Source organism: Colobus angolensis, unplaced genomic scaffold (assembly GCF_000951035.1).
Source record: "Colobus angolensis palliatus isolate OR3802 unplaced genomic scaffold, Cang.pa_1.0 Scaffold71, whole genome shotgun sequence".
Lineage (NCBI taxonomy): Eukaryota > Metazoa > Chordata > Mammalia > Primates > Cercopithecidae > Colobus > Colobus angolensis.
The window spans coordinates 9,479,773-9,506,005 of record NW_012120821.1 but is presented as its reverse complement, the minus strand read 5'-3'; the positions used below and the strand labels follow the sequence as shown (position 1 = coordinate 9,506,005).

At 40.9% G+C, this 26,233-nt stretch overlaps 2 protein-coding genes across 6 annotated transcripts in view; one reads left to right on the top strand and one right to left on the bottom strand.

Annotated features, from left to right (window-relative positions):
• RBM18 (RNA binding motif protein 18) lies at positions 1–25,497 on the bottom strand. 3 transcript variants are annotated; one of them, XM_011927369.1, is made up of 6 exons: positions 25,348–25,497; positions 22,066–22,194; positions 12,892–13,018; positions 7,948–8,034; positions 5,682–5,767; positions 1–2,473 (listed from the first exon to the last, which is right to left on the bottom strand). In XM_011927369.1, the coding sequence occupies exons 2-6, from the start codon at positions 22,176–22,178 to the stop codon at positions 2,314–2,316; spliced, it is 573 nt and encodes a 190-aa protein (XP_011782759.1). In that variant the 5' UTR covers positions 22,179–22,194; positions 25,348–25,497; the 3' UTR covers positions 1–2,313. The 3 variants fall into 3 exon arrangements, with proteins under 3 accessions (XP_011782759.1, XP_011782760.1, XP_011782761.1); XM_011927370.1 differs by having other exon boundaries at positions 22,066–22,184; positions 25,348–25,473; XM_011927371.1 differs by lacking the exon at positions 25,348–25,497 and adding an exon at positions 25,124–25,218.
• Positions 24,814–26,233, top strand: part of MRRF (mitochondrial ribosome recycling factor) — a 65,837-nt gene continuing 64,417 nt past the window's right edge. For 2 of the 3 annotated variants that reach the window (XM_011927374.1, XM_011927373.1), the window contains exon 1: positions 24,814–25,571. In XM_011927374.1, the coding sequence (XP_011782764.1) occupies positions 25,378–25,571 (194 nt within the window). In that variant the 5' untranslated portion in view covers positions 24,814–25,377. The remainder of the gene's footprint in view (positions 25,572–26,233) is intronic. The other variant, XM_011927375.1, reaches the window with a different exon arrangement.

The window sequence follows — 26,233 nt, the reverse complement described above, 5'->3', positions numbered from 1 at the left end:
ACCAGTAAACCAAAGAAAAATTTTACCTTAAGTACAGACAACCTCCTAACAAAGAGTTGACCAAGTTAACACCTGAAATTTAAAAACCTTTCATCAGACTGCTTTCAGCATATTTATGATACATAATTTATTCTTTTGAAATCTCTACTATGAGAGACTAAACATAGTATGATGCTTGCAGAAATTTCCATTAACAACTTCTTTTCAAATATTGACATTTGCAGTAGAAACAGCTGGTCTCTCTTCCCATTTCTAACAACAGAGGTAGGCAGGCATAAAGGGTAAAGTTACCTCTGAGTTTGACTCTCTAGCCAGAACCCTCTGCAGAGAAGGCACTTAGAAGCAGCACCTGACCTGGACATGCTGGCCAGAGTCCTGAGTGGAAACAAGCCTGTCAGAGAACTGCAGTCTATGCCATTAAGTGAATGAGAAAAGATATAACCACACAGACACCATCTTACATTTATTCACAGAGGGATAAGAATCAGTACAAATAATAAACAATGCTTTAAATACAAATAAATAGCTCTGGTTTCTAAAGGAAACAACTCTATATATTAAGTTTTTTCTAAGTTCCTATTAAAAATAGAAGACTATTTTGCATTATGTAAGTTCTACTCCACCATTACCCTTTGAAGACTTATGGATAAAATGGTGAATTCTATACTCCAAGAAGTCACCAGAAAAATGGGAGATAATGCTCCTACCTCTCTGAACTATCCCCCAAATAGGAGGAGAGTTACTTGCATCATAGATAGACACAGCTAACACATACAGAAAGTATTTGATGTCTAGAGATATTTAAAAAGATTAACCTTGGAAAAAGTAAAAATAATTTCATTGAACCAGTTTTATGAATTCTAAAACCTCCCTCTACTGAAGTTTTGATTCAAATGTCTTAAATTCATTTATACTCATGGGAAGGTGTTAAGTTCCTATAATGAAAGCTTCCTCTTGCTAACAATGATAGTGATAAACAGTCTGTAATCACCAAGAATGGCACCTGGAGTAACGAAGTGATACATACCTGGTAAAGGAGCAAAGGTGCTGCCCAATTAAACAGTATGTCAAACTTGGCACCAAAATGACCAAAATGTGCTGAAGAAACACATCCCCAAATCTGTTGGTTGACTTATTTTTCTCTATTGTTATATTTAGGATGCTTAGAGTGAAATATCTAGAGGCAAGTATGTTCTCCAAGTGAAGAATCATTTCCAAGGCATGCAGTCCTTTAAAACTACCTACCACACAAAGTCATCACAGTCTTGGTGCCACAGTGGCGTCTGTTCCATTGACTTTCTGTGCCCACTGCATGTCCTCTCCTCGTCCTGCACAAGTTAATGCAATCTCTTCCACTTAGACCGCTACACAATTATTAGAAAATTGTATGTTTGATAGTGACCAATATAGCAATGTTTAGGTTTTCAAAGAAATTTTGCTTTTTCTATTTAGATTGACCATGATATAATTCCAAACAGAACATTCTCATGCTATAAAAACAATCCCATGCAATAAATGTAATTTTAAAAGTCCCATGATAATAGCAACATTTGTTATTATAGAAGGCAAGGTTATCTAGATTTGAAAAAAATGATTGCTATAGAATAAAAGTTCAATTTCCAAATAGAACTTGTGTTGTGGTATAAAATATTAAATTTGATTCTAGTTTTAACACGAACAACTTTAAGATATACACCATGTTTTCCTAGTTGGGATTTTGAAACAATAAGCATAATTCTTAAACAGATTACCACAACATTTGTTCAAAGAATCAGCTCCTTTTTGCCAAGAACTTTCTCTTTTTCAGTCCAGTTGGAGGGACTGCCATAGTAAATTCTGGAACAACAGTTCTGAACATGATTTAAAATCTGTCTCTCACTTCCCTCCGTTTTACTTTTTCTTTGTGTTGTCAAGACACATAAGCGTAGAAAGATGCTCAATTTTTTAATAGACATTAATATATTTAGTTTCCTGATTTAAGTAAAAAAAAATAAATTTTGTGTATTTGCCTTTGGCTCTGGCACACTACGAATGTTTCTGGAGTTACAAATCCAAACAAACCAGCCAATTAGAGCATCCCAGGGTTCCAATCACAATTTGGGATACAATCCTATTTATTCTGGATGATGCTCAATTCCATACATAGTGCAGGGAAAAAACATCCATAAGAACATCCAAAAACATTATGTTACCAAATGCTAACATGTGATTGTGCTCCGTTGAATAGTGCCATTCACATCTACAAAGTACAAAGGCAGACGATTTTAGGTGTGGAGACCAATTTGCTTTTGCTGCTACAGTAATTCACAACCATCATCTTCGAGATTTCCATGCTGTTCTAGAATACGGAGTGGTCCTTTTTTTATCTGGTGGTTTAAAGTAGGAATAAACAGGCGCTGCTGGATACTCTGCATCAGGATTTTCCGCCATCATTTTCAGTTTTGCTTCAATGGCTTTTATCTTTGCAGTGACACTGGAAAAAGAATAGCAGAGGATCAGAGTGGGCCTAAATACCTGCAGAAAATACCTGTATAGTTGATCTCTTTGAGCCTCTTGGGAATATTAGAGAAGCAACAAGACACTAAATTACAAACATTTAAACATTTTACATATGTAACTAATTCTCTCATTCTAACAAAGAGATCAAGTCTGAGCCATCTATTGTTTTTTTTTTTTGAGATGGAGTCTTGCTCTGTCACCCAGGCTGGAGTGCAGTGGTGCGATCTCGGCTCACTGCAAGCTCCACCTCCCGGGTTCATGCCATTCTCCTGCCTCAGCCTCCTGAGTAGCTGGGACTACAGGCGCCTGCCACCTCGCCCGGCTAATTTTTTGTATTTTTAGTAGAGATGGGATATCACTGTGTTAGCCAGGATGGTCTCCATCTTCTGACCTCGTGATCCGCCAGCCTCGGCCTCCCGACGTGCTGGGATTACAGGCGTGAGCCACCACGCCTGGCCATCTATTAAGTTTTTAACATAAACCCAGACATTGTTAGGAGTACTTCATATATTTTTACATTTAATCCTCAGACGCAGACACTGTTCAGCACCTTAATGCTTGGCAGAGAGTAGGCACTAAAAATAATTCTTGTAGAATTGAAAACAACATTATAAAATAGGTTATATTCCTCATTTTGCAGATGTTGTAACTGAGGCACAGAAAGGTTCATTTGCCCAATATTACACAGCGAGTAAATGACAGAGCAGAGATTTGAATACAAACTGACTCAAAAGCCCAGGTTTCACCTGAATCACTGAATAAAAATGGAAAGAAACCATTCTGGAAATCCTATACAGTCTCTTTTTATTGATGAATGTGTGTTAATAAAAACTATCATTTACAAAGTGCTTACAATGAGCCAGGCACAGTGCCCAGCATTTTACTTATACTGTTTTTTGTTTTTGTTTTTGTTTTTTTTAGACAGGGTCTTGTTCTGCCACCAAGGCTGGAGTGCAGTGGTGCCATCACAGCTTACTAAAACCTTGAACTCCTGAGCTCAAGCAACCCTACTGCCTCAGCCTCCCGAGTAGCTAGGACTACAGGCACACACCACCACATTCAGCTGATTTTTTAAAACTTTTTTTGTAGAGATGGAGTCTCGCTACATTGTCCAGGCTGGTCTTGAACTCCTGGCTTCAAGTAATCCTCCTGCCTCAGCCTCCCCAAATGCTGGGATTACAGGCATGAGCCACTGCACTTGACCTACTTATAATGTTTTTAATCCTTGCAATGGCTCTACATAGGTTATCATCCATGTTTTACAGATACAGAAACAAATGCAGAGGTAGTGATATGATCAAGGTTCACACAGTTAACAAACTGCAGTGAGAATTCAACTCATCACTAAAGCTCTCATTTTTTCTTCTCTATCAAGAGCTAAATAGTCCTATATTACACAGGAAGGGAGAGGAGATCCTAGAGAATCGGTGAGGAATTTGCTTTTGATTGAGATCATTGCTATCCCTGGACCTGAATGCAGAGCACTCAGGGAGTAGGTAGTTTTTGGCCTATGGCTACCTTCATTTTCCATTCTTGACGCTGTTAACTATCTAGAGCCAGTGAGAGAAACCTGGAGGGAGTGTATAAGTGGCCTTTTGGAGATCCTCAAAAGGTATACATGGGCAAGAAATTTAAAAACTAAGTTACAATAAAAAGAACACTGATGTATTACCGAGATGCATTCTGGCCCCTCTTCCATTAATGGCACAGCCGGTCACTGATTTTGTATGAGTCACAGGGAAGCAACCTTCTCTCATTAGGTATAGATGTTAATAGAGAGATGTAAGCTGCGGTCTTCTGGATAAAAAAATAGATGGAAAACCCTAGGCTATCTTGTAAACAAGTGGCATATACAAATCCTAAGAAACTAAAGACATGTTCATCGTAACATGAAGACCATCAAGCACAAATGCAGTCATCTCTTTCCAAAAGGAGTTAGATTTATGAAAACCTTCATGGAGATCAATCTGTGATCAAGGAGGTTCAAATCTCATGAGGAAAATAACACAATGGATATATGCTCCCAGTGAATCTATAGAAGTCACTTAATTCCCTAGAGCAAAAATAAAAAAAATCATATTAAACTTAAATGAGTAACCATAAAATTAATTTAAATTTACCAATTTACCATTCCTGAAAACATTTCAGGAACACCTTCCCTTAGGTTTAATGAGATGCTTGTAAATCTGTTTTGCTTGGTGCAGGTAATATACAAGAAAGGCATTTATTCCCCCTGCTTGGTGCTCCACCCAAACAGGCATCACTTTCCCGACTTTAGGATTGTTGGTTACTGATCCTTAAGTATCACTGATTGTCTTCCCCAACACATATTGTCTTTCCCAATCACATATTGTCTTTTCCAACCCCGGAACAGGCTTTAGTCCTGCACTTATGGCCTGGGGCTTCTTTGAAATAGTAACTACAAGACTAAATTTTGAAGTCTAATAGACCTGGCTTTGAATACTGACTGTTATTTGCCATCTGTGTGATCTCAGCCATAAGTAAATGACATACTGCATGTAACATGTTTAGCACAGTGCCTGCTTCAGAGTAAGCTCAATAAATCCTGGCTATTGTTATTGCTAAAATGTCTCCCTAGGCTACAATGCAAAACAAAACAAACAAACAAAAAACCCACCTTCTACTTCTGCTCAACCATCCACTTAACTTCCCCTTCCTCTACCCAACCCTTAGTTCTCCTGTTTTAAACTTCAAAGAAATAACTAACAATTCGTACAAACTAGAACCAAAACTGTTATGGCTGTTGCAATGGTACACAGAATCAAATATCTGCAAACCAAAATTTTGTATAAGGGAACTTACGATTGGGTAAAAATTGGTATATAATGACAAACGCCCAAGAGACCCAAGGCCTTATTAAAATGCTTGTTTTTAGGATAATGACTGATCTGTCTTTGTATTTCCAGTGCCAAGCACGATGGTTGGTATGTAGTAGCTACACTCAGTCTTTTTTGAGGGAATGATTCTGTAAATGGGGACTACATGACCTTAGGTGGATGGAAGGAGAGGAAATGTATACATTCTGGAGACTAACTGAACACATCTCTTGTCAAATTAATAAATTCTAAGAGTCTGAAGACTCACTATTTTATGAAGACATGGAATAATGAAATGGCTGAAGCTCCTGAATTACCGTGTCTTTCTATAGCACATCATCTTACCTTAGGTTAGACTGAGTAGGCTCAGTGCTTGAGGATGGCTCAAGACTGATTGGAAGAATCTTATCATTCTTGTTATGTTCGTATCTCTGAAAATGAGAAATAGAGAAATTACTTCATTTGGGCAGAAACCAGCCCTTTACTGTAGTGCGTGGGTTCAGAAACTAATACCGTCAGTGCATCATCTTACTTCCAATTTTAGGACTACTTTACATTTAGAATTAATGAAAAATGTCACATAGTTTTGGCCTAAAAGCTGTAAGTTTAGAAAAAGATGCTTCCATCTAGTCATCAGTTCCTTCTTATTTGATAGGAAAAAAATGTCAACTTTCAATTTCTCAGATGGTACAAACACACAGGAGGGTTGCCTTCTTATATTCTTATTTTAACTGTCACATATCGCCTCTTACAATATTTATTTTATTAAAAATACTTTTAACTGGCCAGGCACGGTGGCTCACGCCTCTAATCCCAGCACTTTGGGAGGCTCAGGTGGGCAGATTGCTTGAGCTCAGGAGTTTGAGACTAGGCTAGGGAACATGGCAAAAACCCTGTCTCTATTGTTAAAGAAAACAAAAAACAAAAATTACCCAGGCATGCTGGCACATGCCTGTAGTCCCAACTACTCAGGAGTCTGAGGTGAGAGGATTGCTTGAGCCTGGGAGGCAGAGGTTGCAGTGAGCCAAGATCTTGCCACTGCACTCCAGCCTGGGTGACAGAGCCAGACCCTATCTCAAAAAACAAAAAAACCTTTAAATTTTGCAAAGTACCAACTGAGCATAATATTTAACTCTTAACAGGCCTGAGTGAAGAATAAAAGTTGTAACAGCTTTCAGTTGTTGATACAGAAAACATTCTACAGTAAAGTAGTAGTTTAATTTGATGTCAGATAATTACATACTTTTTTTTTCTTTGAAAATTTTATTAGAAACAGTAAAGACAGGGTCTCACTATGTTGCACAGGCTGGCCTTGAACTCCTGGGCTGAAGCCATCCTCCTGCCTCAGCCTCCCAAAGTGCTGGGATTGCAGGCATGAGCCACCATGCCCTAGCCAGATAACTACATACTTCTTGTAAAAAGTAAATATAATATTGAAGAGCAATCAAGAGCCTCTGGTCAAAAAAGATTTATAGGAGAAGAGAACCGTGAGGCAAAGAGATTTTCAAATGAAAGACAGGAATGGAGAATGATTTCTCTTGCATGCCTTTTCAATGAGATGCAGAACGAGAAAACGAGTTTGGTAAATGAGACTTGATTTTCCCTTGAGTAAAAAAGCATTTGGTAATTCTCCTTGTTGTTTCTATTTTTAATGCAATGTGTCCTAGAAATTGAGAAGGCTCTGTGATTACCTGGAATACTCAGAAGGATCTAAAGTATCTGAACTTAGTTTTTCAGCTTGGACATTGAGTTTAAATGTCTGTTTAGTCTCTGTGACTCTTTACTGGGAAGTTTGTTGGGGAGGGGGTTAGAGAGTCTCTGATCAAAAACCATGCTTAGAGCTAAAGATTTCAGTTCCAACTCAAAACTGTCACAAATCTTTGTGCACGCAGGTTTTTCAAGTCCCCACGGCAGAAGGAGGCAGATCAACTCTTGGGAACGCTCCAGTCAACACACTTTACCACCTCTGTGCCAGCTGGAACAGAATGCCATTTGTTTTGTTTTTTTTTTTAATGGCTGCAGCTCTTCTAGTGCATTCTCCCAAGAGACTAATTACAGAATGCACAGGGCAGCCTAGTGCTTCTCAGGACTTAAACACAATACAGGCACTGCAAAGCCCCATGAACCCACACCCTGGTAACTCCCAAGATTTCTGGAATAAGGAGATGCCAGTGCTTTAAGCACTCATACAAACTACCCATTTCTCAAGCATTTAGAATAAACAAATTCAAACTCTCCAGAGTCAGAGGCTGGGAAGAGTCTAATAATGCCTATGGCAACTGATTTTAAAAATAAATACATTTTTTTTCCTCCAAAGAACCCTCCACCCGAAGAAATGACAGAGGTCTGAGCGTAGTAATTATTAGCCACATGAGAAAATCAAAACCAGGATCTGTGGGCATGTGGAGAGAAATAACCAAGGAACTTAATCCCTCCTGAGATGTTCTCAAAAGAAAAATCTGGCAACACACAGGGCAGATAGAAGTAGGAGCCTGAAGTATGGCTGTTTCTGGCGTGAAGAGATTGGGGCATAAACAGGTAAGTGGACAACTGTCTTTCAGAAGGCTTATTTAGGATGAGGCTTGATGCCTTTCTAGCCTCTCAGACATACCTTTACTTGAGCATGTGCCCATCGCACCACCAACTTCTTGGACAGGGCCAGCTTGCCATTGAGACACTGGATGGCTTGTTCTGCTTCCTGTCCAGGAAAGGGACAAATGTTAGTTAAAAACTGAAGTGCTTAACTAGCTATATGTATTCTCACAGGGCCTCACTAGCTTTGATGGCTCAGTTTCTAACAAATTGTTTTTGGTAAATAACTGGCAAGGGTTTACAATTTTACAAGGCAGAATTTTAAAAAGGGCATTTCTTTTTCGAGACAGAGTCTTGCTCTGTGGCCAGGCTCTGGAGTGCAATGGTGCACTATCAGTTCACTGTAATCTCCGCCTCCAGGGTTCAAGCGATTCCCCTGCCTCAGCCTCCTGAGTAGCTGGGACTACAGGCGTGAACCACCATGCCTGGCTAATTTTTTTGTATTTTTTAGTAAAGACGGGGTTTCACCATGTTGGCCAGGACCGTCGCAATCTCCTGACTTCACGATCTGCCCACCTCGGCTTCCCAAAGTGCTGGGATTACAGGCGTGAGCTTCTGTGCCTGGCTAAGGGCGTGAATTTTTAAGTCAGTCAGACAAAAATTCAAATCCTGGTCTGTCATTTGTTGGCAGTATGATATTTCGCAGGTCACTTAAGTGTCTCTAGCTTTGTCAACTGTAAAATATAGATACATAATATAGAATTTTTAGTAGATAATATGGATACTTATTCCTCAGTGGTTGCTGTGAGGACTCAAAGAATATAAAGCATGAAGTATATGATATGCACCTAACATATGCTAGTAATAGTGCTGTTCCCATTATGTGACAGCCATATACACACTTCCGTTACTTAGGGTAGCACCTCCTATGTCAAGAAACTGTACTCCCCGCAAGGGCCCTGGAACCATATCCTCGACTAGGTCGTACTCTCTGGATTCATAGTGAGGAATAATTGCTTTAAAGGGCATGGGAGTCAAGGAAACTAGGCCGGAAAAAGCAGGAGTGAGTCAAAGAGACCGTTAGCAAGGTATCTGTGTGAGTCAATCTATGCACCTGGTTTTCAGAACCGAAAGTTCCTTGACCCTTTCCCCATCAGACACAGGAGTAATATGGTTGAAAGGAATTCCTGAAGCTGGCTAACAGTCACTCTGGGTCATTCCCAGGAAACCTGCCTGTACTTTCCATCCTGCCAAACCTTCTCTGCCCCATTTGCATCCATGAGACATTTGGCCAAGTTTAACCCATGTTTAGTGAGGGTGAAGAAACGCTTAAGGAACAGAGGAGGAGTAGGATGTTCCAGGGAGCAGGGAGAGGCTATAGAAGCCAGTAGGCATTCCAGTCTGGTTTTCCTGGTGATTCTCCTGTTCCTACAAAACTTACCAGTATGACATTTAACAAATATTTACTGAGTTCTCACTGTGTAGTAGGCATTGGACATTCACTAATCATCCTTGCCCCACTACGGCACACAAAGCTAGAGTGTCAGGTAAGAAACATTTTATTCTTTTAAGCTTCATTTGGTGAATAAGAACTTACAGGGCACTCTATCAGTTCCAAAGTAGCAGCAGTTGCCAGCAGGGGCATTTTATTTTTAAATATTTTATTTTTAAATGTTTTTAAAAATAATTTTCTACCTGTATACATTATTTCAAATGTTTTCATATATTCGAAAATATTAAATGCCCACTATGTTTTCTTATACTTGCATCTATTCTCCCAACTTCCCATAAGTTAAGAAGGATATGTATTTTTAATTTCCTTTCTTAGATGGAAAATCGAGGCCAAAAGAAGTTAAGAGCCTTGCTCAAAGTTAATAAATAAAAGAGCCAGAAATATAAACTAGGCTTTGTATTCTACTCCAGTGTTTTTAAACTAGTATCTATGCCCAAACATGACCACTGATTTTAGTTGTCTGCAACAATTCCCAGACCGGGCACAGTGGCTCACGCCTGTAATTTCAGCACTTTGGGAGGCTGAAGCAGGCAGGTTGCTTGAGCTCAGGAGTTTGATCAGCCTGACAACATGATGAACCCCTGACTTTACAAAAAAATACAAAAATTAGCTGGTGTGGTTGTGTGTGCCTGTGGTCCCAGCTACCTGGGAGGCTGAGATGGGAGGACTACTTGAATCCAGGAAGTTGAGGTTGCACTAAGCTGTGATCGTGCCACTATACTCCAGCCTGGATGACAGAGAGAGACCATGTCTCGGGACAAAAAAAAAAAAAAAAAAAAAAGGAATTATCACTGTACTTCATTTTATCATTAAGAAAGAATAAAATATTTAAAAATGCTGGCCAGTTGTGGTGGCTCACACCTGGAATCCCAGCACTCTGGGAGGCACAGAAGGGCAGTTTGCTTGAGCCCAGGAGTTTGAAGCCAGACTGGGCAACATGGTGAAACGCTGTCTCTACAAAAAATGCAAAATTAGCCAGGCATGCTGGAATATGCCTGTAGTCCCAGCTATTGCAGCGGCTGAGGTGGGAGCATCACTTGAACTCAGAGGTCAAGGGTGTAGTGGGTAATGATTGTGTCACTGCACTCCAGCCTAGGTAACAGAGCAAGACCGTATTAAAAAAAAAAAAAAAAAAGAATGCTAATTATATAGTGCATTATTTCACTTCACTCAAAATACTTGAACAATTAGAGTAACAATGTATTACTTATTGGCTATCATATTTTAAAAAATTAGAGGAAATAAAAAATACCCAGCACTGGCAAGGAGAAATGACACTACCATACAATCTCAGAACATACTGATACATCATTTCTTGAAGACAATCTGGCAGTTGTATTAAGAAAAACTATAGGCTGGGCACAGTGGCTCACACCTGTAATCCCAGCACTTTGGGAGGCTGTAGCGGGTAGATCACCTGAGGTCAGGAGTTTGAGATCCGCCTGATCAACACGGAGAAACCCTGACTCTATTAAAAATACAAAATTAGCTGGGTGTGGTGGCACATGCCTGTAATCCCAGCTACTTGGGAGGCTGAGGCAGAAGAATCGCTTGAACCCGGGAGGCAGAGGGTGCGGTGGGCTGAGATCGTGCCATTGCACTCCAGCCTGGGCAACAAGAGTGAAACTCTGTCAAAAAAAAAAAAACAAGAAAAGAAAAGAAAAACTATGCATGGACTTTGATGATGCCATTCCATCTCCACAAATGTGGCAAATATACATAATTAGAGCTATAAAAATACTCACTCTTGTGATATTTATACTAGTGAATCAACCCAAATACCAGTGAAACAACCCAAATAGCTAACAATTGGGGACTAGTCAAATATTATATATTCACATTATGTAGTCATTAAAAATGATTAGTTTTTAAATGCAGTCTAAGTCACATACAATCATAAAATGCCCAAATCTCAGATACAGATCAATGATTTTACCTCCCCACACACATAGGTACATACAAACACCAGTGAAACCACAATATCAAGATACAGAATGGTATCTTGATGTGATTAAACAGTAGAAAAATTTTAGTATACTCTGAATGATAAACATGATAATATGATTCTGTTTGTGTGTTACAACACTGCATAATGTGTGTTTATGTGTGTGTGAATGTGAAGAAACAAAAAAAGAAAGATATATGACTAAATGTTAACAGTGATTATTTCTGCGTATTAGGCCAAGTGATTTACATTTTCTTTCTCAGTTATCTATCTATATATATATTTTTTTCTGAGATGGAGTCTCACTCTGTTGCCCAGGCTGGAGTGCAGTGGCGCGATCTCGGCTCACTACAAGCTCTGCCTCCCGGGTTCACACCGTTCTCCTACCTTAGCCTCCCGAGTATCTGGGACTACAGGTGCCCGCCACCAGGCCCAGCTCATTTGTTTTTATTTCAGTAGAGACGGGGTTTCACCATATTAGCCAGGATGGTCTTGATCTCCTGACCCTGTGATCCGTCTGCCTCGGCCCCCCAAAGTGCAGGGATTACGGGAGTGAGCCACTGCACCTGGCCAGTTATCTATATTTTCATCTATAATATTCACACACTAATTTCAGAATAAAGAAAAACACTCATACAAATTATTGTTATTATTATGAGATGGAGTCTTGCTCTGTCGCCCAGGCTGGATGGAGTATAGTGGTGTGATCATAGCTCACTGCAGCCTTGAATTCCTGGGCTCAAGTGATCCTCTTGCCTCAGCCTCCCAAGTAGCTAGGACTATAGGTGCACCATCACACATAATTAAAAAAATTTTTTTTAGAGACAGAGTCTCACTATGTTGCCCAGGCTGGTCTCAAACAGTCTCCCCATCTCAGCCTCCTGGGTAGTTGTGATCACAGGTGTGAGCCAGGCCCAAATTATTAACATAACATTAACTATGCGATGTTCTTACATATGATGAATAAATTTATAAGTACTATGCAGCATCTCTACATTTATTAACAATCAAATTCAATTTCTTTATCAATGCAGTTCCACTTCAAGGACTAAATTTTAACACAAGGAGATCCATGTATATATCATGGTTGAAGGTGAATGCTCTCTTCTACATACATTAAAATTTATATGCATTTGTTCTGAGACCTTGAGAAGAAATAATAAAAGAGTCTTTGTGTGTGTCTCATCACAGGTAGGTTTCTGTACCACAGGGCAAAACTACTGAAAGAAAAGAAGGCTTTGTCAGTTGGCCAGCCAGTAAAGCAACAAACAAAAGAGAATAGAGAGGGGGATGTATATGTGCTCAATGTGGGCATCCCAATGCATTTGGTCAAAAATGTAGGTCAGTCAGTTGCCTTAAACCTTGGCTAAGGGAGAGAGAATTGTGAAAGTCACTAATTCATTTGTTTACTGAGGATCTCTTTTAGGACTCAATGTAAGGCACACAGATGAATCAGACATGGCTCTTGCCTACAGAGAACTGCTATTCTAGTAGGCAAGAGAGATGCACAAATAATGATGACAGAGCTTGATAAATACTATAAAATGGGGAGAAAGCTTAATTACCTGCTTAGTTTCAAAGTTAACAAAACAGTAGCCTCGAGGCTGTCCCTCCAAAGCACCTGACTTGTGGAAGAGGAAGTCAAACTGCTTTACCTTGCCAAACTTCTGGAGGAGCTTGAGGAGGTGGTATCTGTGGAGAAAGAAGAGTCCATGAGTATGCCCTGGGAATTCTGTTGGCCACTCAGCCTGAAGTGTGAGACAAAAGCAGGAGATAATTTACCCCAGGGATGAAATCTCTCACCCCAGCCCCCTGCCTTCCTCTAAACTGCTATATTAATTTATTTGGCAAACAGAGTTGTTTGCCTCTATTTGGAATGGGAACTAGAATTGTCATGGCTATGCATCTGTCCAACACAAAAATACCAAACAAAAAAACCACACCTTACAAACAGCTGTCTGGCCTACAAGCACTATTTGTTTTTCTTTTGTTGAAAAGCTCAAAAATAGTGTTGATTTATTTATTTGTAATTCCTTGGCAATGAAATAGCATTTGTGGATAACTATAACTCCATTAGAAACACATATCCACCCTCCAAAAGCCAAATCCTACCCTATCTCAAAAATAAACAAAGTAACAAACATACATGCATTCATGCAAACAAACAAACAAACAAACAAACAAAAAAAAACAGTCCTGGAAGATTTTCCTATTTGATTTTGTAGTTAATTCTTAGACCCAAATTGCACTTATGAGCAACTCTACCATTAATCAGACCACAGCTAGTGATACTTTCATAGCACTTGAGAGTTTTAACGACTGATGTGACTGAACATTAGGACAATGTGGAACAACTATGTGACTGAGGCTGGTTTCACAAAGGGCAGGGGAACCCAGCCAGTCCTACAAATCATCCAGCTATGGGTAACTAACCAACCTCAGTTGCTTTGAAACAGTTTATACTCTAGGGTATGGTCAAGCAAAGAATACAGATGGTCAAGGAAGAAATTTATTCCTGGCAGGATGTTCACTCCAAGCTATTGCTTACCACTCTGCCCCTCATCCTCTTCTTAAATTCCTTACTCCAAAACTTACTTGGTTTCTATAGAGCTTTTAAGTTATTCAAACAGATGTGGCCTTAACAGGTTGCTGTGGCCAATCTCAATTCCGACTTCCTGTCATCTGATGTGGGGGTGAGACAAACCAACAGCTCTCCCGTTTCCTTTCCCTTTGGCCTTCCTCCTGGCATCCTCCGTGCTATTCAAATGGAGTCAAGGCTTTCTCTAAACAATGCTGTCCCTGTGATACTAAAAAGGTATCAGCCCACATGCTAAATCTGTTATTACTGGGAATTCTACCCCACAGGGAGTCAGTAAAGTTGTCGTTATAGCCACATTTATATTCACATTGTTTTCTAAGAGAAACTCATCAAAATTTTATTCTTGAGCAAGAATCTCCTTTGGGAGGCAGAAAGATATGAAATGGACCATACACTATACTAAATTTGATACTAATGCACATCAACAAGCAAGTCCATTATCCTGGATCAAGTGTCTGACACAGTGGAACAAGAAAGACATAATACAGGTTTAGTACTGGGACAAATGCAAGGATCCCAAGGCATATTGTGGATATTAATCTGGTCTATCTTGAAAGGTAAAACCACCATGATCCCCTACTTTCCAGCTTCCCAACTCCCATTAGGACACCTCAACCACTAGAGAGAATGTAGGAAGTGACTTCAGGGGAAAGGAAGACACCTTAAGTGCAAATGTGTGGTTTTACTTGACTTTTAAATAGGCATACAGCAAGGGTGAGTCTCTCACACACAAAGATGGGCGAGAAGAGTCTCCCCCAGGATATTTAACTCACAGCTGCTTCTTCCAATTACTAAACCCACCCAAATCTTAACCCCGTGCCAGTTGCCACAGAATGGGGAGTCAAACCTATTCTAAAAAATTTAAAAAAAAAAAAAAATACATCCAGGCCAGGCGCAGTGGCTCACACCTGTAATCTCAGCACTTTGGGAGGCCAAGGCGGGTGGATTGCCTGAGGTCAGGACTTCGAGACCAGTCTGGCTAACATGGGGTGAAAACCTGTCTTTACTAAAAACACAAAAAAATTAGCCGGGCGAGGTGGCACACGCCTGTAGTCCCAGCTACCCAAGAGGTTGAGGCAGGAGAATCGATTGAATCCGGGAGGCGGAGGTTGCAGTGAGCCGAGATAGCACCACTGCACTCCAGCCTGGATGACAGAGCAAGACTCTATCTCAAAAACAAAACAAAACAAAACAACAACCAAAAAAAAAAAAAAAAAATCTAAGGCTACTGTGGGCTGGTCATCTTTTCATTAGCTCCATTCTACTTAATAGCAGGAAGGTAACACGATTGGCATTTCCTAAGGAATGAATTTTAATTTACTCAGAAAAAAGAAAAAAAACACACTGACAAAAGATTACTCTTTGTAAAGCTAACAAACACATTCTGCCCAAGAAGTGCGACCTTAAGATTCCAGGAACATCTGCTTAGGTCTGTGTCTTTCAACTTCTCCAGGATTTCTTTTCTTGTTTGATAATTTCTTAAAACTATTGGAACACCGAAACAAAAGGAATGAAATGTTTACTATTTTGCTTCCTGGAGATGGGAACTGCAGGCTCTGATAGTGAAAAAAGCCTGAAGGATCTTGCTTTCACATCTGCAAGCACTTTTATCTGCTGCTGAAGTGCAGGAGAGCACACTACTCAGCATAGGCTTGCTTCACTTAATGAAATGTGCGCCCTGCAGCCTTCAGGAGCTAGAAAATTAGCACACCAGCCCCACACATATATCTGCAACTTAATCAGTGTTTTCTGTAATTGGTCTTTAAGAGAGCTTTTCTGCCTAATGGCACAGAAGTAATTAATCTATACAAATGTTAAAATAGATACCTAGAGCCAAGCAGGCATATGGGCTATGCAGATGAATAAAACTAGGTTCCTGCCTTCAAGGACCTCACATTCTAGTTAAGAGAGAGAGAGACACGTAATCACACAATTACAAAACAATGTGATGCTTGTACACAGAGAGGATGAATATGAGCATACAGAAAGAAGACCAACGGTGCAGGGAAGGTGGTGGTTAAGGAGAGCTTCGTGAAAGGAGTGATATCTGTGACTTGGTTGTGTCAGTGTGGGTGAGTACTAAGCAATGTGCAAAGACAAAGGTGAAAAAGGGTCTGATCCATTGGAATAGAGGGGGTAGCCAGTAAGATGGGGCTGAAAGGTAGGCAGAGGACAGGTTGTGAAGGATGTCAGGGAGGGGCTGAGGGAATTTTAATTTCATGTTGTAGGCAATTGGAAGCCCATGAAATGACATTTAAGATTATTTTTGGTGCACAATTTGTTGTAGAGAAAATTTTCTTTATAAATGTACATAGAAATTACTATGAGATGGGTATTTATGTTTTATGCTAAGTACATTATTAAATGGTCTTGTTGTGTTTCCAATTTAAGTAACCAAACAATGAAGGCTGTTTCATGTAAACCAAGTCATAAAAAGAAGTATGGACAATGAGGAGACATAAGGAACAGGCTGAGAGAGAAACAGGTTTCTTCCGGGGTAAACACACAGTTCTCGCATGCTCATGTGTTCATTTTCCCTTGCATTCCAGCTTACCTAGTTTATCCCTGAAAGTCTGTATCAGGAGGACATTTCCACCTGGATGGCTCTCCACTGCTTTTAAGTTTACTTAACATAACCGCAAACTGAATTCCTCCCTGCCACAAACTGATGATCCTTCCAGCTATCCCTCGGGTCAGGGGGGACATGATCTTTTTATATTCCTCAGGTAAGAAATCTCAGGATCACCTCAACCTTCCACTCTATTTCAATCACTTTCCTCATCTCAGACTCACTCATCAGTCTCCAAGTTCACTGTCTCTATCTAGGTGATAACTGATGGCAAGACTGGTTCATGGCAATCTCTCTCAGCGAATCTTCATCTTCAGTTTCTGCCCTTCCAATTCATCCTACATATTGATGTAAAATTTCTTAACTAACACACCATTGTCTAGCCTGGGCAATATAGTGAGACCTCGTCTCTACAAAAAAAATTAGCTGAGTGTGGTGGCACACGCCTGTACTTCCAGCTACTTGGGAGGCTGAGGTGGGAAGATTGCCTGAGGCTGGGAGGTGGAGGTTGCAGTGTGCTAAGATTGAGCCACTGCACCCCAACCTGGGCAACAGAGTGAAACTCTGTCTCAAAAACAAAACAACAACAACAACAACCAAACCCACATCACTTTATGATGTCAGTCTCCTACTAAATACCCACAATGAGTCTCTTTTTCATGAAATTCAGACTTGACTGAATGAATTTTAAAGACCCTGTCTTAACCTGAGAGTATTCTATCTATGCAGCCACTATTTTCATTCCCATCCAGTATTCAAACTTTACTTAAGTCAGAAAGATCTTCCTGATTATCTACTTACACATAACAATCTTTCTTACTCCTACTTATAGGCCTTTATTTACGATTTTCCCTCCACTCAGAATCCTCTTTCTATTAGCATTTCTATGGGCTTTGTTCTCTTTCATACTTCTATATGCATAATACAGTGGCTACAAATTTGGCATTTTACACAGCATATCTAATACTTGAAAAAGAAAGTCAGTATTATCCCTTTTAGAAAGAAAACCACAGTGTAGAAAATAGATAATGCCTTAGATCATTAAGTTTTTCAGCTTCTTTGTGGATGGCACTAATAATGATATTCAGAGGTACTGCTTACACTTACAGTTAGATTGGGTCTCGTAACAATGAAAAAGAAAATCTTACATTTTAAGATTTAAAATAGGATACTTTTGATTATGACTGTTCAAAAATTAGAATATTTGTGCAAACAACACCAAATTAGGCGGTGGGAAATTATCATTAACTACTTCAGTATACTGAGCCAACTAACTTTACTCTTCATTTCCTATATAATAGGAAAAACAATATCTGGTCCACTTACCTCACAAAGTTTTAAGGGGTTATGTAAGAGAGACTCATACGGTATTAGAGCTAGAAGTATGCTCAGATCATTTAGTTGAACATTCTCATTCTGTAGGTAAGAAATTATTACATATAATATAGTTGACAGGAATCAGAATATAGCAGAAAGAACATAGGTTTGGAATGTACTACCTCCATAAACAAGAATGTATCATCACTCCCTCAAATCCTAATCTCCAAGATCTATTTAGTCATACAAATATTTCTGGCATCTAACATAGCCCCAAAATGGTCAGTATTACAACCACAGAGTGAACACAAACAAACAAGAAGAGTAATATTAGAGTGCTAGACAGTCAGAAACGCATATTCTGTTGGGAGGAGGCTGACAGACATCCTAGTGCAACTTGAGCAGGACTCAGATTAATAACCAACAGGCACACACACATAGAATGACTAGAAATAATCACAGAATAAACTAAAAAACTGGGTGGAAAAGTGGTTATTTTAAAAAATTGCCATTGTTTTACATATTCATTCATGACAGTAAGTTTGTATTGTCTTCTAACAAGAGGTAAAAGAATATTTGAAAGGAAGAGGTATCCAAATCAGTTTATAAAAGAGATCAGGTGGAGAATAGGGACACATATAGGAAAGAGAGTGGGAAGAAGGGTCTGTTGAATGGGGAAATGTCAGGAACTGGCAGCAGTATGTGGACAGAAGGTAGGTTTAAACAGGAAAGCTGGAGGATGCTCTGCAAATTTCTATTAAAGAGTCATTAGAAGTTTAGAGATTTGGATTCAAGCAATACTTTTTGAGACTGCACTCCAAGACAGGTACCATATATTCACATAAGTTTCATTATGTAATCCTTCAATGTTTGGGAATGACTGCATTTTATAGTTCATCCAGGCTCACCATGACATGCCCTGAGAGGAACAAGATCCAGAAGTTTCTGTATTTCAAAAACATGGAAGGAAATAATCTATTTCTACAAGATAAGATTTACTTTACTAAAACGTCAGGTTCCTTTGCTGTAATTAAGTAAATTAAATGAGGTAATATTAACATTTTATGTTAACCATAAGCTATGACTGGTAGTTATTTCTTTCTTTTTTTTTTTTTTTTTTTGAGATAGAGTCGCCAAGGCTGTAGTGCTGTGGCATGATCTCGGCTCACTGCAACCTCCTCCTCCCGGGTTCAAGTGATTCTCCTGCCTCAGCCTCCTGAGTAGTTAGGACTACAAGCACCCACCACCATGCCTGGATAATGTTTGTATTTTTAGTAGAGACAGGGTTTCACCACATTTGCTAGGATGGTCTGGATTTCCTGACCTTGTGATCCACCCACTTCGGCCTCCCAAAGTGCTGGGATTATAGGTGTGAGCCACCACGCTTGGTGGTAGTTTTATCTTTAAGCATAAATTCATTACAATTTAATAAACCAGTCTGTTTGACAGATAAAATGTTTTAAGGTAAAGAATCCATAGGATGGCCAGGCATAGTGGCTCATGCCTGTAATCCCAACACTTTGGGAGGCTGAGGCAGGAGGATCGCTTGAGCCCAGGAGTTTGAGACCAGCCTAAGAGACATACTGAGACCCCTGTCTCTACAAAACAAAAGCAAAAAACAAAAAACTAGCCAGGCATGGTGGCGAGCACCTGTAGTCCCAGCTACCCAGGAGTTCCAGGCTGCCATGAGCTATGATTGTGCCACCGTACTCAAGCCTGGGTGACAGAGCTGTGAAACAAACAAACAAACAAAACAAAACAAAACAAAAAAGAATCCATAGAAAAAAAATAATAAAAATGGTCTTTGGTGATACAGAAGTGGAGAAACCAGCCACGGGCAAAGCCCAGCACTTCCAGCCAGCATGCTCTGATCTACAGTTTATTACTTGATGTCTACCTCTGGCCTGATGTAAAAAGAGCGGAGATATCAGTGGGAAAGTTCTGATTCAATGTTCCTGCCAGTGTTCTAATTGGAAAAAAACATCCACACACTCCAACTTATGACATAAACTGAGGTGGCAAATGCCCGTTTGAATCTTCCTGTCAAGCAGCAGGACATAATTAGAACAAAAGTCTCATTACAGAGAAGTGTGGCCAACACAACCAACGTTGTTTCCACACTTTAGATTTCCATTTAGACAGGCAGAGGTGGGAATGGAAAGCACAATGAGCATTCCCTCATAGCTTGGGTTGTGGATGATGGAAAAAACTTCTTTGATGAAAAGACGTTAGTTGAGAGGTTGTTCAGATTCATAAAGTCACCCTCAAAAGCCATGAACCATAAAAGAGAACCGAAATAAATGCAATCTACTCTACGGTCCCTGTGACCAAGATAACATAATATATGGGCAACACATCTTAAATACCGTCATAATTTCTAAGGGAATTAAATATATTTACATTTGGCTGATATGAGCTTGAGCAGGTTTAAGGAACTTTTTGTTATAATCCTGATTTATAAGTTTATATCCTTTTTTTTCTCTTTCCTAATCCTAACTCTCATATATACCTTGTCCATCTCACACTCAAAGAAGCAGGTTTCCTCATCTCCTCCCTTCACCTTTTTTTTTTTTTTTTTTTTGACACAGGGTCTCCCTCTGTCACCCAGGCTGGAGTGCAGTGGCACAATCTCAGCGCACTGCAACCTCCGCCTCCCAGGTTCAAGCGATTCTCGTGCCTCAGCCTCCCAAGTAGCTGGGACTACAGGCATACACCACCATGCCTGGCTAATTTTTTTATTGTTAGTAGAGACGGGGTTTCACCATGTTGGCCAGACTGGTGTCAAACTCCTGACCTCAAGTGATTCACCTGCCTTGTTCTCCCAAAGTTCTGGGATTACAGGCATGAGTCACTGTGCCCGGCCTCCCCTTGTCTTTAACACTGTTCCAAAGGGAGTAACTTCTAGGATTGATGATATGCTCAAAACTTGCTTTCGGCCTGGCACGGTGGCTCAAGTCTGTAATCCCAGCACTTTGGGAGGCCAAGGTGGGTGGATCATTTGATGTAAGGAGTTCGAGACCAGCCTGGTCAACACGGTGAAACCACCTTTCTACCAAAAACACAGAAATTAGCTGGCATGCTGGCGCTTGCCTGTAGTCCCAGCTATTTGGGTGGCTGAGGCGCAAGAATCGCTTAAGCCCAGGAGATGGAGGTTGCAGTGAGCCAAGATTGTGCAATTGCACTCTAGCCTGGGCAACAGAGCAAAACTGTCTCAAAAAAAATCAAAAAGAAACAAACAAACAAACAAACTGGCTTTCAGCATTGACCTCATACAGGCCAATCCACTCATTCTACTCTGCCACCAACCACCACCCTCCCCCTATCAAACAACTGGCAGAAGGGAAAAACCTTTCAATTTTCTCAGCTAAGAAATTCCTTTTCATCTTAATGGCTGTGATGTAAAAGAGCAGAGAGTCAGGGCAATTCAATTAGTTTCGTGATCTTGGGCAAGGTACTTCTGTCTTTCAGGACTTGGTTTCCTCTACTGTAAGATAAAAAAGCTGGGTCCCATTAGAGGTTGTTAAGTGTGCTCTGTGGAGCCCTAGAAGTTCTACAGAGCCTAAACAGGGATGGCCAAAGAAAGGGTAGTAGTTGACAAAAGATTTTGGCTCCATCTCTTCTCCCTTTTAGTCAGAGCAACTCTGAGCTGTTATTTTATATACAGCTCTGATTATTACTTTTACTTTAAAACAGGGTTCTTCAGATTTAAGAAGTCTGAAAGCTGCTTAGCATGGCACTTGGCACTCACATCATTTAATGAATGAATGAAAACCAAAGGGACATGGATGATTTCTAAGGTTCCTTACAACTCTGACCTTCTATAGTTCCATGGCTGCTTAACATGAACTACAGTCAAGGTGTCTCCTCTGCCTGTTTGCAAAGGTACTGAGACTTCTGCTTGTTCCTTCATTCTGGGTACAAATGTATTCCCAAGGCTGATTCTAGAGAATAATTCCCTAGAGCTACTAGGTACAAGGATTCAAATAGTTGGAAATGGGAGAACATCTTTGGCAGATAAGAAAAAACAGGTATATGGATTAAAGGATACCCAAGTCTGTGTCCTTGCAGTAGCAGAGTCCAAATGTAAAAAAAGTGACAAGATAACAGGCTAACAACAACATCTTATCTCTTCAAAGATAAGATGTAAGTAAAGGGGTCAAACTATATCCCACACCCCTTGAAAATGCTTCTTGACATCACCACCACAAAACATTCCGATATTGTAGGTAAAGAACTAAGGTAATTTAGACTCACTCGGTAATTTTGGGGTCCAGGTTGCCAATCCATAATCGGTGTCCTTCCTGCAGAGAGCCCTCTGAAAGGATGGATGCATTCTCCAGGGGAAGAGTTTTGGTTTCTGCTTCCATCAATGTCTATGAAATACTAAAGGAAATGTGAACATTCAGGCAGGAGGGGAGTAACAATGTGTGAACACAAGACTTCAAATTCAACTCAACAAACATTTACTCAAGGAGGGCATGCCCTCTGGGCAGTCCTTCAAAGGCCTCAGTGATTCCACAACCAGGGCTGCAGAACCAGTTCCCTTGGGACAACTGCTCTGGCAGCCAGAGCACATAAGCTGCCATTTAAGGTGAAAGGGGCGTGGTTCTGTGTGGAGAAACTAAAGTTTTCCTCCTCTGAAGCCAGAGGCTGACTGGGCAGGAGGCCAAAGTCTCTATTACTACATGATACTTTAGTTCAACAACTGTCACCCAAAATAAGCCTTGGAAACCACCAGGAAGAGTCTTAATGGCATTAAAAGGGATGGGCAGGGAAGAGCAGCACTCCATCCCTTTTCCTCAAGGAAGAGGCAATATAGCAAAGAGAAGAGGCCATATAAGAAATCTGTGCATAGATCGAACTGGGTTTGAAAGCAGGTTGTGTGATTTGATGAATTACCTGAACTTTCTAGGCCTCAGTTTCCTCATTATCTAAAGAGATAACAGTGCTTATTTTATAGAGTTGTTGTGAAGATTAAAGACAGTAAGAAATCACTAAATACTGTATCTAACAACAGTAAGTAATCAATAAATACTAGCTATTATCATGCTTACTCTTTTGGGACAGACCAGGAAGAAGAGACTAATTTCCTCCCTAGTCAGTCAAGTTCCACCATTTGCTAGCTATGTAGCTCTGTGCAAGTTACTTAACCACTGTTGGCCTCAGTTCCTTCATCTGTAAAATGGGAATAATGCCTCATGAAATTAGGGTGCAGATTCACTGAGTTAATATACCTAAAGCATTTAGAACCGTGCATGGCACCTAGGAAGCACTCAATTAATGTTAGCTTAAATTATTACTAGTCTTAGTTCCTGAAATGTCTCATCTCACAGTCAAGGAGAACACAGGATTATGATGGAGACAGCAGTAGAAAGAGCAGAAAGCTTGGTGTCAGAAGACATTGTTTCAAATTGTGGCATTTCTTTCTTTCTTTTCTTTTGAGACAGACTCTCCTCTGTTGTCCAGGCTGGTGAGTGGTGGCACATTTCGGCTCACTGCAACTTTCACTTCCCCGGTTAAAGGGATTCTCGTGCCTCAGCCTCCCGAGTAGCTGGGATTACAGGCGCACACCACCACGCCTGGCTAATTTTTGTATTTTCTTGTAGAGACAGGGTTTCACTATGTTGGCCAGGCTGGTCTTGAAGTCCTGACCCCAGGTACGTCGGCCTCTCAAAGTGCTGGGATTACACGTGTGAGCCACCATGCTCAGCACAAATTGTGGCATTTCCACTGGAAGTTACTTCTCTCTCAGCTTCAGTTTCCCCATCTTTAATAAATTTTGCCCTGTTTAAAACTTAAGGCTTCAAGGACCAAAAATGAGATGACAGATGTAAAATAAAGCTTTAGGGGCTGGTAAGAGAGCAGGCTGTGCCAAAATTCAGAAATCCCTGCTAGAGAACACATGTCCTATATCCAGAAGTGCCTCAGAGGTCAGCACTACAGGAACCATGAGGTCAGTCACAACAACTGCCATTACCTCTTATTCATCTCAGCACACCCTATAAAGTCTAGCACAGCAGTCCCTAGTTAATTGTTTATTGAATACCCTGCACATGAGGTATTGTTCTTCCTTTCCCATTCACATCTTTAATCTGTTCAGCAATGTAAACCAAGCAACTAGGAACTGTTAAACTCTGGGCTATGTACTGAAATAGAGAAATGAGAAAGACACAGCTCTTGTTCTAACCTCCTGGGAGAAAGGCAAAACAGATATAAATTTAATCCCAGGGGAGACACATTTTGTCTTCTTTCTGCTTTCCTTTTTCCCTACTTTTTAAACAAATCATTCATTCAAAAAATAAATTCACTGTTTCTATTACCTAGGACTTATCTAGTTACTGGAGTCAGAGCAGTGAACAAGCAAGGTCGCTATCCTCCGGATGCTTATGTTTGGAAGGAGAGCAGGACAAAACAAAAGCAAAATAAATAAAGAAGATATAATTAGTGATACACGCCACAAATACAATTAAGCAGGGTGATGTGACAGGGGCTGGGCAACTTCAGATTGAGTGGAGGGAAGGTTTCTCTAAAGGAGATGACATTTGAGACTTGAACGACAGGACATTCTGATTTTCTCATGTCTAAAATCTGCACTAATACCAATAGCTATTAATACTTATTACCACAAAAAGGTACCATGTTTTACTGCTAAGAGTGCAGGATATGCGGGTCTGGATTCAAATCCTGACTTTTGCACCTAGTAACTGCGCCTTTAGCAAGTCACATGATCTTTAAGTATCCTCTCCATAGAAAAGCTTTCCTTAACAGAGTCCCTTGTTATTCTATATCTTCGCCACCTTGCCACATTTTTCCTCCTATATAATGCTAATTCAATGTATTATTTAATGTTTCCCTCTCTGTTTCCTTCACTAGAACATAAGCTCCCATAGGACAGGACCTTGCCAATCTTGATCATGGTTCTATTTCCAGCACTTAAGTACACTGCCTGGCTCACGGCTGGTGCTCAATACTTACTAAATGAAGCAAGTCATTTCTCCACTTGGAGCCTTAGTTTCTTTTTCCTTCCTAGAATGGGTACAATTATTTCTGTCTCATGAGGTCGTTGTGAGTCTTAAATAAGACAATTTTGGTGACAGCTCAGTAAATGGCTTTTTGAGGAACGGTAAAGGGTAATAAAAGATCAAGACGGCATGGGACTACCAAAATGCTTTGCTTTTGCAATAGCAACAAGCCTTTAGACTACCAGAGTTCACAAAATGCGGTTACATTCATCGTTCCAGCTGAGCTGCAACAACCCTGGAAGCCAGAAATAGTCATCTGGGGAAAGTGCAATCCAGAGAAGAGGAGACACTTGATTCTAAAAGCAAGCGGTGGGCCAGGCCTGGAACCCTGGCTTCCCGATTTCTGGCTGCGAATTCACACAGGCGAGGGGTCATTACTCGGATTGTTATTTCCGGGCCAGCGACAGGACAATCCGGGGCGGGGCCTGAGATGCAGTCCTGGGAGGGCGGCCTCCTGTAAGACCTCTCGCGGGTCTAGCGCTGAGGTGCAGGGACATGTCGCGGCCGAACTCACCTCGTGGCCTCGGCGTGGTGCTCTCAGCTCATGCCCAGAAACCAAGTCCCGACGCCGCGGTCAGACGGACCTCTAGCCGCGTCCGCCTCAATGCCGCCAGCTGCCAGGCCGCCCGTGACGCGTTACGCCTGCGCCGCCTCCTCGCCTCGTGACGTCACGACGCCCGCGCAGCTGCGGTCGCCGCGGTCCCACGAGTCTTTCCTTAGTAACCTGGGAGATAGCTGGTGAGTGTCCTTGACAGGGCCTCGAGGTGCGCGTGTGGTCTGGGTGCCAGAGAGCCTTACTCGGGGACCTCTGGGGGACTTCAGGGGACCAGACTACCGTGCCCGACCCGTTCGAGTTCAGCTTGACCTTTAAGGCTGAGGGCTGGACCTGTAGCGTCGGAGCGAGTCTCATGGGGTCGGGGCGAGGTTCCTTTTACCAGCTAGGAATTTAGGGGATGCTGGAGGAACTTACTAAAGAGTAGCCTCACACTTGACGAGAACGTTTGAGGTTCAGAACAATCCCGTGGGAGTAGATGTTATTACCTCCCATAATGAAGAAACGGAAGCTCAAATAGGTAATTTTACCAGGGTCACGCGGTCAGAAAGGGCGCTTAAATTCAGACCTAGGTCTCTCCGACTCTTAAGCCTGAACTTTTAACTACTATGTGCCACCCAGTGGCAAAGCAACTGTCATTTCAGTAGCCCTTCTCTATTTACATAACCCTGACAACTAGTATTGTTATTTACGTTTTACAGATGAGACGGAGGTCCTGAGAGTTTGACCGATTTAAGGTCACGTGTCTAGGAAGTGCTGGAACCAAGACTTCTTTCAGAGTTTTCTCCAAGTTTAGTGCCCTTTTTTTTTGTTTCAAACCATACTATTGCCTATAATCCCAGCACTT

Bases quoted from the DNA above. Each gene is read 5' to 3' on its own strand.
- RBM18 (XM_011927369.1), bottom strand. From the start codon at position 22,178: ATGGAAGCAGAAACCAAAACTCTTCCCCTGGAGAATGCATCCATCCTT. The intron at 13,019-22,065 runs GTGAGTCTAAAT...CTTTCTCCACAG, and splicing joins CTGGACCCCAAAATTACCGA to ATACCACCTCCTCAAGCTCC. The intron at 5,768-7,947 runs GTATGTCTGAGA...TCTCATTTTCAG, and splicing joins GGGCACATGCTCAAGTAAAG to AGATACGAACATAACAAGAA.